This window comes from Dromaius novaehollandiae, chromosome W (genome assembly GCF_036370855.1).
Source record: "Dromaius novaehollandiae isolate bDroNov1 chromosome W, bDroNov1.hap1, whole genome shotgun sequence".
NCBI lineage: Eukaryota > Metazoa > Chordata > Aves > Casuariiformes > Dromaiidae > Dromaius > Dromaius novaehollandiae.
In genome coordinates, this window is record NC_088130.1 from 45,792,358 (window position 1) to 45,803,761 (window position 11,404).

At 42.9% G+C, this 11,404-nt stretch overlaps 1 protein-coding gene across 1 annotated transcript in view; it reads left to right on the forward strand.

Annotated features, from left to right (window-relative positions):
• Positions 1-9,320, forward strand: part of LOC135324432 (cardiomyopathy-associated protein 5-like) — a 45,669-nt gene extending 36,349 nt beyond the window's left edge. Inside the window, exons 10-13 of the mRNA XM_064500736.1 lie at positions 6,012-6,145; positions 6,954-7,053; positions 8,116-8,292; positions 8,697-9,320. Coding sequence (XP_064356806.1) covers positions 6,012-6,145; positions 6,954-7,053; positions 8,116-8,292; positions 8,697-8,949 — 664 coding nt within the window. The 3' untranslated portion in view covers positions 8,950-9,320. The remainder of the gene's footprint in view (positions 1-6,011; positions 6,146-6,953; positions 7,054-8,115; positions 8,293-8,696) is intronic.
• Positions 9,321-11,404: the final 2,084 nt, after the last annotated feature.

Consider the following 11,404-nt stretch of genomic DNA (forward strand, 5'->3'; position numbering starts at 1 on the left):
TGACAAGTGTGAAAAACTCAGACAGGACAAAATTACGAATTTTCTCAGAATTGCTTCAGTTGAAATCTCCGTATTTGTAGAAGGTTTCTCACCTCTTTTCTCAGTGTCAAAGACCTCCTTTTACCACTTATTTTCCCTCAAAACAATGATTCTCTCCTTTTCCGAAAGCAACCTGCCTAAGATTAACCTTTAATGCATGCTGTAATAGCACAGGATGAGAGGAGAGAGGTTTTTTAAGATTTGTCTTTAATTTTTGCACAAAGCCAAGGGAAAAAAAGACCACTGGTGGATGGAGCATACTGCCTGTATTCCCCCATGTAACGCCCCTGAAGTGGAAGTTAGGACTAGAAATCAATTCCGTATGTAGCTGATAAAGTGAGACAAATAGCTCCAGATGGTGAGTGAGATCTTAGGCTGCGTTGCTTTCTGGAACTGCCTGAATGTCTTTTTTGGTATGGAAAGAGCCTAGACTCACCATGCTGAGTACCTGTATTATGTAGAATAAAGCTGTGTCTTTATAACCACCTAGGAGCACTTGGGCCTGGAAACACTACAGTTTCTTCTAGCCACTTTCCTTGAAAGCCTGGATCTGTCCTCCCAGAAGAGAGACTGGGAGCAGATTTCCTGAGCTAGTCTTGGAGACCAGCCAAACACAGATCCCACAGCGGAAAGCAGAGATTGGGGAAGGAGATTGAGGGAAGTACTGGCAAAGATGATCAGTCACCTCCTCAAATTTGCCTGGAGAAAGTAGCGCCATCCCAAACTGCACAGCTTCTTCTGCACCTATCATGCTGGGAGCCCACCAATGGCAAGGGGACAGTGCCAAGGGACCAGGCAGAGAGAAGTGTCCCCCCAGGGAACAGCTGGGCCTGTTTGAGGAGCCCCTGGTGTGGGTCAGGCATCTGTACCCTTTTGCATATCCTGGAGCAGTCCCAGTTCCCCAGAGAGAGAATTTGAGGAATCTCTGGAAATAAATCCTCATGAAGATTTGCCTTTCCGATACCATCTAAAAATCTAAAAAACCACCTTTCTAGATTTTCTGGATTTCCTTCTGGATTTTCTCCTTCTTTCAGCCTGCCACGTGAGGGACATGGTTTCGGCATAAGATCATTTTAGTTCTTCTGCAACAATGAATCCCTTGCCTGCTGCTGTGATTTTAAAGCTCCTTCACAGGTTGATTCTTTTTCCAGGTTAGGAGTCTTTGAAATATTTCTTTCAGTTTCCAGAGCTCTGCTGTGTGCTTGCTGTTCAGCCTCTTTGTGTTGAGAAGTCAATGGAGCTGTGGGAGGAAGATGGAAAACTGAGAGAAATGTAGTCCAGGGATTAGCTGTGTGGGCTGCTCAGATGGAAACCATGTATCACAGCATGAGAAATCTGTAAGACTCAGGGAGGCAGAAATTAGTACAGTGTGAGGTGAATTCATAAAAGTGGAAGTGTGGGTTCTTCCGACTGAGTGTCATCCTCCCCATCAATGTGAGATTGGCACCACTTGCGACTGAAATTTTCCATCTACCCATGGAACAGGTCTGACTCCTGAAACAGGAGAGAAAACCTCCCTCACATTGCTTTGCCCATATGTCCTTCCAGCTCAGGAAGCAATGTGAGGAAAATAGGAACTGCTCATCCTCTCTGTTCGGCTGAGTTTGCCATGTAAGATAGCAACAAGGGCTACTGTAGGCGGTGCTTTGGTGCTCTAACCCCATAGCAGGCAGAATTACGTGCCTGGGACAGGCAGAGGAAAGGAATGATGTGGCACAGCTGGAAGGGAACTTGGAGCAGCTTGTTCTTTATTTTTAGCTTCAAGAGCTTTTTCCAGCCCTTCTGTGTACTTCCACACATATCTGGAAAAGCCTGCATGCTTTCACTTCTAACTTGACATCAGTGGTATCAGTACAGGTCTAGAGGTGTGGTTTCAGTGGGATAGTGGAGAGAAGGAATAACAATTACAACGCAGAGGACATTTTGAAACACTATATATCATTTGCTGGGTTCATGCAATACTAAAAAATATTCTCTAGGTGTTGTTTTCTTGACGTTAGATGGGAATGCTGATGAGAGAAAGGTACATCAAAACATAGCATCAGATTTCCCTGAAACCAGGTAAATCGCAAGTCTTACAGACAATTGCTGATATAATATTGCTTGGCAATTTAAAGGTGAGGGAACAGGCACCTTCTTCCTGCTCTGGTTTAAACAGAAAAGTATCTGAACTTTGGAGACTGGGTTTTGAGACTTACAGATTCCTCTCTGAGCTCTCCATAAAGTGAAGGATTAAGAGGAAATACGTAAAACTTTCATCTTCAAATGTTTCTTGAATCTTTATGCTCTGAACTTCCTATAATGATACCAAGATATTGTGGGAACAGTGTGAAAACCTTAACATTCTGGCTAAGGGCCAGGATGCATTGTGCTTTGACAGTAATGTTACTGCATTTCCATTCATCTATAAAGTAGGGAGGTGTATTTTAAGTAGGAAATAGGTGAAAAAAATTTGCAGTTGGATTTCTCTTCCTTCCGTGATGGAAATTACATGGTTAACTGTTTCAGGCTAACTCAAGGAAGATCTAGATGTAATGCTTCTTACAAGAACTTGGAAATGAAACAGGCTTTTCCCCAACACAGTCAGGAATTCATAAATGCATCTTCCCTTCCCTTCTCACATGCTTGTCCTGTATTGCTTTAAGCAATCTATAAGGCTCTATTTATGCTTTCTCTTCATTCTTAAGTTTTTATTACTGATTGCAGCAGTAACCTGGAGCATGACCAACTACAGTGATTGCTGAGAGCCTGGGGAGCCCTCGGTGTTCACTTTTCCCCCTCACCGTATTCTCTAGACAGAAAGAGAGGCAATAGCAAGACCTGTTTCTTCTTTGCACTCAGCCTCTTGTGAGCTTGGAGCTGGCTCAGAGAAACCGACTGTTGCGAATGAAATTCCTTCTTGTTGGCATATTCTGTTTCATTAGTTGGCAGCAGCAGGACTATTTTTTAAGCCTTAATTGTAGCTAAAATTGATGGGCTCTTATTCTTAGGAAGCTTAAAGCTGACTAAAACAGATTACCAAGCAGAGAACGTTATTGGAAAATCTGATCACTGTTTTACTGACCGGATCTGCTTAAAGTCCAGACTTTTTTTGTGTTGCTATTAAAGCTGAAAAGAGGTATGCTGTTGCTCTCAGATTTAAATTGACAACCAAATTCTGATTTGAAGAATTTCAGTTTTGGAAGAGACCCAGGTCAGAATTTTGGCTGATCCTATTCTGCAACTGGCTGGACCCCAAATCTTTTCTGAATCCCTAGACTCTGTGATCCAGACTCCAGGATACGACTGCCCCAGATCTACTCAGACATCAACATATATACCTGTCTACTTAAGTTTAGAGGCAATTTTCTGTTTTATTAAATAGTTATCAGTTAAATAGTCAATAGTGAAAGAGAAGAGAAAATCTAAATTCTTTGGGAGGACACTGACTTGTGTGGCATTTTCCAGAAGACACAGAAGAGGATTCTACATAGAGAACACTATTGTGCTTAAGATATATTAATCTACCTGTTGACACAAGTCGTTTTGCATGTATAGCTTAGTATATCTTTATTTTATCTCACTTTTTTGCTCAAAACCCCTTTGCAGTGTTCTCTGCTTCAGATTCACCCAAAGATGTCAGAGTGGTGCTATTAAACAGTAGAATGACCCAGACTTATCTAGGAAGTATGGGTAATTTTCTTCAAAGCTTGGTTGCCCTCTTCTTTTCCCATGTCTCTGCTTCCATCCCCATTGTCCTTTCTCTTACTTCCTTTTTATTTGCCTCCTTGCTCAGTGTCCATCTTATATTTTTCTTCTGCTCTCATTTTTCCTTTTTCTCATGCCCTCTATACTCAGACAAGCCTTTTTCCTCTTATATGTCTGGAGATCACCTCTCTGGTTGCCCCTCTTCCCTGAACCTCTCAGTAAGAATGGACCAGCCTGCCTAACTCCCAGCGCCTCGCTGAAGTGCTTCTTGATCAGGGCTTTTGCTATTCACAGGAGAGAAACAAACAGTGTAATCGCTACCAGGTTTGGACAACCCCACTTGCATCAATTCTAGCACCAGACAAATGCTGTGAAATTCTTTCAAATTGGAAAGATCACAAAAGCACTTAGCGCTTTTTTTGAGTGTTTCAAATCACTTTTAATGACAGCTGTCATTACAAAATACCTATTACAGACTAATGAGAAAGATGAAGCACCCAGCCTTTTCCCAGAATGGCATCCTCCTAAACACAGCGCCCTACGTGGAGTTAACAGGAATTTGGAATATGTAGGGCTGTGGGATTTTACCTCATCTGTTAGCAGAGGCAGGCCTGTGAAAAATGCTGATGGGTGAGCACAGGCTATTCTCCAGTTTGTACTGCTCTCTGGTGGGACAGCTGGGGAAAAACAGTCACTGTAAATGAATAGCAATGATCTTAGCCGACTTGCCTGCCTTACCTCCTGTGGGGTCACAGTAATTAGTGGTGGAAAAGGTGGTTTGTTTAATCTAGCTTCCCACAGAGACATTATCCGCGAGAGGGAGACCCTCCTGGGCTCCATTTCCGACCGCCTGTCCCTGCCTTTCTCCTTCTCTAAAGACGTGGCCCTCATCTGCTCAGCATCCAGGCCCCGGGGCTGGGCGCCCCTGCGGGTGTCTGCCGCAGGAGTCTTCCTCTGCCTGCCGCAGCAAACCCGCAAAACAAGAAGGTGTTTCTGTGACCAGCCTGCCTGCCGGCTCACGGCGAGAGGCTGTGCTGTGCCTCAGCCCTAGGTCTGGATCTGTGTTTGAATAAATCTACAGCTGTATCTACGTGTGTCCCTTTTGTGAATTTGCTGGAGAGCAGAGCAGGACTCCTGCATTCAGCTCATCCCAGTACCACTGAGGTTATCTTCTTTGAACCTGGAGGGCAGGGGGTTATCTCAAAAGACCTGCATTACGCTCGAGAATTAAATACTTGCCCTGAAGATTCCTATGAGCATTTGTGGGGGGAAATTGTCTGGTCTGTAGAGATAAACCGTGTTTACCTACTCGTATACAGTGCAATGGGTATATACTCTTTAACTTAGCCATTATTATAGGAGGCAAAAATGAGGACAACCAGGATCCTGTGTATAAGAATTTGTTAAGCCAGTCTTTCATATTCACAACCGTATATTAAAAAAAAAAATTCAGCATATTTCTAGGCATCCAAAGTACTTTCATTGTCACTTCAAAGTGCCTGTGAAGCAGATTGAGTGGGTGCTGACTCTCATTTTCCTGGAGTGTGTCAAGGCATCAGTGGCTGAGGATGTGAGGCCGCAGCTTTTGAGGCATCGCAAAGAGTAGACTTAGTCAAAGCAGGGCACTGTGCAAAGGCAGTTCCCCTGCTGCTGCCTCTTGCAACACCAGCCTGTTGGAGAGCTCGACACAGTGAGGGAGTCAAGGCCAAGACTGTGTCAATGAACAGTTTGTGAGCAAGGAGTTCTTAGTAGGAAGTGCACGGCTTCTGTGCAGTCTCAGATAAGAGCATCCATTTCTGTGGATTTGGAACATGCGCCCAGACAGTACCAGCACTGCAAGCAGGTTCACTCCTGTGCAGCTGAATTAACTATGAGCTCTTTTTCTTCATAAGCTTATTCATTTTGTACTGCAGGCATTTTACAGGTGGAGGATGAGAATTTGATTCTGTGCTGCTTGCATTTTGCATGATGACTTATACTGCAAAATGAACATAAAGTCAGCATTGCACCAAATGACTGCACTGAGTGACAAGGCAGTGCAGGAACAAAGGCCTGAAAAATTATCAGACTAAGGAGGATGCCGCAGGTAAAATGGAAAAGCTCCTACATAACCTGATCGTTTGTGAAAACAATGCTCACCTTTCCCAATTGGAGTTTCCCTATGGTGCCTGTTGTTTCAGTAGTCAACAATGCGGTTAGGTGGCTTAGCTGTTTGCATAAATTATTCTTTCCTAGTTTGGATTTCTGTATGCATTTTCATGTATGAAAATCTTTTCCATTTGCAGATCTTTTGCTGGAATAAAGAAGCCTGAATTGAAAGTATCCCTGGAGCCCAACGTGAACTATTTCTTCTACTTGAGGGCTGTCAACGCATCTGGGACAAGTGAACAGAGTGAAGCTGCCCTCATCTCAACTAAAGGTAGATCACCATTTTCTGGTATCAAAACAATGGGATGGAGGGACAAAGCAGTCAGAGATGGCATTTTTCTCCAGAAATTATAAGTGAACTTTCAGATACAGAAATAACTGTGTTATTGAGATAAAAGGGACCAGATTTAATCTGCTTGAAGTTAGCACAATCTGGGACTACTTCATTTGCAATTGGTAAATTTATGTGAATGTAAAAACTGGTGTGAGCTCAGAAGCAAAGCTGTTGAATGCTGTCAGAGATATGAAATGGTTAAATATTTTTCAGGGATCTCAGTTTGTTTGAGTTTGGCAGAACACATTCTAATAAAAGATTTCATGATTTTAAAAAACAATAAAAAACTTACCGACTTTGAGGTTCAGGGATGAGGAACCAAGCTGAGCATGTTTTAAAATGTAATGACTGATTTAAACTTTAAGATTTCCAGATAGATAGTGTTAAATTGTGTATGACTCCAAATCAGCCTCAAAATTCATATTTGCTACTTTGAAAAAGCAATTGATTAAAAATGATTCAGTCTTCTTTAATACCAGAGACTTCTTTATCACCTAATTAGTTTTCTGAATAATATAACCTGCTATGATTCCTGGGCCTAGTTGCCAGAAGACTGCCATCTCAGATGGGCACAAGTTGGAACAGTCTTTGCATTCTCACTCAATTTTCTGTCACTCCTACCTGCCAGCAAGTACAACTGTCCCACAAAAATGGTAGTAATTGTTACTTAACATTTTGTGATTCATCTGAAGTCAATTTTGCCAGTGTCTCAGAACTAGTGTTTCTTTGTCGTGAATTGTACCAGGAACTAGATTTCATGTACTGAATGGCACAGCTCATCCCGCTTTGCAAATCTCCTCTGATGGCACCGTGATACGCCTTCCCGAGAAGGCCCGATTCACTGGGTGAGTAGCTGCACGCCAAGCACAGCCGTAAGTCCCTAACTTCCACCTTTGTCTATGTGTAGCTTTCACTCGGTGCTAACTAATTTTTAAAAAAAACAAATTGTTTCAATCATGCAGCCCCTGGACATTATGGGATAGACCCCCCGCCTTCAACACCCCTCAATAATGCCTGTTGCAGCACTGATATAGGTGCTGGAAGGAGTTTGATGTTGCACTGAGGAACATCCACAGAAGGTCAAAGGCAGTAGTCAGAGAGGAGATACATACTGGGACAACTGGGTTTGCTTCAATCCGTAGTCACTGTTTAATCCTTCAGAAAACTTTAGTCTTGAAGCAACTTGTTGCTTCCCAGGCTGGCCAGAATTGTGGGTTTATTTTTGAATTGATTGTGGCTAGAAATAATCAGTCTTTTTACTTTGCTCTTTTGCTTAGGGCATTACTGGTAACATTTTCAAAAGCATTTGTGGCTTCAGAGAATTCAGGGAGAGCCCCTGGGGTATATTAGATTAATTGTACCAGACTAGTTCTGTCCATTGGAAACATGATTTTTTTTTTTTTTTTGGCATACTGGTATCAGTCTGACTACAAACAGAGATCAACTTGTACGCAGTTGCGTTATATTCATATGTCTTCTTAAAATGGAATGGAGTATTACTGGTTTAAGCACCTTTTTATTGTTAGAAGCGAATCCACATAAGACGACAGCCACTGTGTCTACTTAAAATAGCATGCTTTCCAGCTTGAACAAGCCTGGTAAAATGTAATCTGTAAATCCAAGATCTTATTTGATTCCAGAGTCACATTTTCCACCTTTTGCTAGCTTCATCTACTTTTGGGTAAAGTTCCATAGTTTTCAATCCTCAAGGTGAGTCCATCTCAGTATGAAGATGACCTGACTTTCAGGGAAAACATTCAAATATTTGATAAAAATCTGCAAATAGAAGAACAGAGTTTAATTCGTTAGTAATTTTTGATGATGCTGCATGATGTGATTATAAGAAATATCACAACACTGTCGGTCTACCACCAGACTCACATTGCTGTATACCTTTCCACAAATAGATTTCCTTCAGTTCTGGGTGAACTGCTGCCTGCTCGGGGCCGTCACTACTGGGAAACCGTTGTCTCTGCCTGCAGAAACTACAGGATTGGAATTTGCTATGAGGCTACCTCACAGAGCAATGTCCTGGGGCTGAATGATACTTCTTGGTGCATGCACTGCTGTCCTACACAAACCAGGTAAAGCTGAATCAGTCTGGTCTGCTTGGGAAGTTACTTGCCCTTCATGTGAACAGAATTGGTGAGCTTCAAAAATCGTGAAAGCACAGAGGACTTGTCTGCTTCATTTTTGCAAATTTCAGTAACAAGGAAAAAGCAACTATAGAAGAATTTTAGACACCCTGCACTTATTAAATCTTATAATGCACCTTAAAAAAAACCCTCAACATCGGTCTCAAACAAGAGCTTTGAAGTAATGCCGCATTTGCTCAGGTAGGAGGGTTATGTACTGAGAAAAACCCTATTGCCACATGATACACTGCTATATGCAACAACCTGTTAATAGGTGGGAATTAAATGATAAGTTATTTCTGGTAAATGACAATGAGAATGCTCACTGTAATTTGGTTTCCATTTTCCTGCAGTTTTCTTTACAGATTTCTTCACACCAGTGTAATGAGCGACGTCCGGGTGACAGAACAGCCAGCCAGGATTGGCATCCTGTTGGATTATAGCCGTGGCAGACTGTTATTCTTCAATGCAGAGAGAGGACTGGTGTTGTTCGCTATCAGGCACAAATTTACGGATGCTGCTCACCCGGCCTTTGCTCTGGAGAAGGCTGGAGTACTTACCCTGCGCACAGGAATGGAGCTGCCCGAGTTTGTGAAGCACAGCTAATCCTCAGACTCTTGGCAACACCGACAATCACAGTATTAAGGGCAGGGAGGGGAAGAGGGTGTCAGAGAGAGACGTCTAGTTTTCACTAATGAGCACTATGCGCACAGCTCCCCCCCCGCACAGTGTCAGTAATTGTAATTAGTGCCCAGCCACATAATCACCCTGAGCCTGGAGAGAAGATCGACTCCTTTGGATGGAGTGCACACCTCATGATATACACAGAAATACTTAAGAGGAAAAAAAGGTTTGTTAGATCTGAAAATTCAGAGGGGGGGAAATGTACTTTTCCTGTGAAAAAAATGACAGTACTAGCTGTCTTTTTTAAGTTGATGATGAGCCTGTGTATGAAATAAATGCATCTCTCACTGCAATACTTGACTTTTTTTTGTCAGAAAATGCCATCACTTCATCATTTGCCAGGACAGTCAGAGCCCAAATCCAAGATGATGTGTTTGAAAAATGTCCAGAAGTTTTTACAGTTGAAACATTCTGAAGGTGAATATATCTTCTCCTATTGTTTGCCAACTCTTTTCTTTAAATACCCAAATCGAGATAACTCGGAAACTTAGAAATCTGTATTTTTGCAAAATGAGTGAGTCCTAGACTAGTTTTGATACCAGTCATGTAAAATTTGAGTGTACAGCACCTGCCTACCCTGTTCACGCTGGGCTGAGAGGCTGTGTGTGTCAGGAAATATCTATACCTGTAAACACGTACTCACGAAGAAAATGTATGAGAAAACCTCATGGTGTTAAAAGTCTTCCCCTGTGCTTTTGATCCCAAAATGTTGGGTAGATGTTTCAATGATGAAAGGAAAGTTGTCACCTGGGACTGTAGAGAACAGTCAAATTGTCATCTACCACCTCTTGCCTTCTTGTGGATAACCCCTTTTCCCTCACTGCTTTTACCTTTGAACTTATGGATTTGATGCTCCTAATTTCAGGCTTATGGCTATTTTTCTGCAGCTGCCCTGTTCTGTCCCACTGTCTATGCTAGCACCAGGACCGTACGAGCAAGGTGCAGTGTTTCAGAGCCATCAAAATAGGCAGGCTAAACATGATATGTGCCAGCAGAGGAATAGGATGCTGATTTTCCCCTTGGCCTGTTCAAACAGTGGAACAGTATTTCAAAGCGCTTCACAAGCTGGTGGTACAGCTCCCTGCTCTCCTGCCCCAAGGGCTGAGCTCAGGAATGCCAGTGGTGCCGAGGAATGCCAGGGAGTGCTGGGGAAAAATTAATCTTAAGGAGGATGGGCAATGTTTTTCATGCTGTGTCTGCTCTGGCAGTTTCTACCGAAGGGGATTGCTCTGCCAGACTGATTGCTGAGCTCAGCTGAAGAGCTTTACTCCCTGAAGTAAAGCAGATTTCGGGAGTCTAATGGAGAGGGTTTGCTTCTGAATAGAGAACTTAAATGTGTTGCAATTAGGGCTTTTTATGCTCAGAGGAGGTGTCTGCTGCTGCTGTTTTATTTATGACCTAATACCACCTAGCCATGTGCTTGCTGCGTTAGCCTGCTGTGTAAGGCACGCTCCGAGTCCCAGAGGAGCCGCATTCTTTACAAGTCGCAGCAGGCTAGGGCAGGACGGTGGAGGCAAGATAAACAAGATCCCGTGGCCATTTATTTTAAGCCAGAGCACTTTCTGGCGTTTCAATTAGAGTGCCATTTCTGCATCTCTGGTGGGAAGCGAGCAGAGAACCAGTGCCCTATTGGCTCAAGAAAGCATTTTGCAGAGGTGTGGAGGATGATGAGAAAAAGGTCCAAGATTAATTGGAGAAGAAAGACAGAAAGGGTACTGGGGGTAGTGTTATCATGAAGGCTGAGGAGGAGGAGGCAGCAGGCAGGCTGGAAACTCGCACGGAGCAGATGGTGCTGGATGGTGAGGCAGGTCAGCGGTGTCAGCAGTGCCCGTTCCTCAGGCTCCCTCAGCAGCTCACAAGAGATTCGGTGTCTGGAGAGCGTAATGCGCAGCTTTAAATTAAACGTGAAAATCCCAGCTTTGGGGAGATTTTATCTGCGTTCTCCTCACCCTGATCCTTGCTGTCCCACATGCGGGATTGGTTCGCTAACATGGACATGATGTATTGCCAAGGGGACAGCTAATGCTAAGGAGAGCACAGATGCCATGAAATTATTTGGGTGTCTTTTTCATTTATGGCAGGAAGCAATTGCCTTGTCCAAGGCAATTGAATGTCAGTAAATAGCTGCTTTAACATGAAAAGCTAAAGCCTCATCTATAGTAATGCATTATTACTCAGGTCCTACTGCAACATTTGAGCTAGGCAAAATGTTTTTTTGGAAATGCACCCATTCTTAGGAATATTTGAGTGTATTTTGAAGATCTGCCTGATGTCTTCTTGCCAGTTTTTGTTTAAAGTTCAGCTTTTAGATTGGGCAGCATCAAAAAGTGTATTTACTGTTTATATGAAAGTTGGATAAACTATTCAGAATCAATCA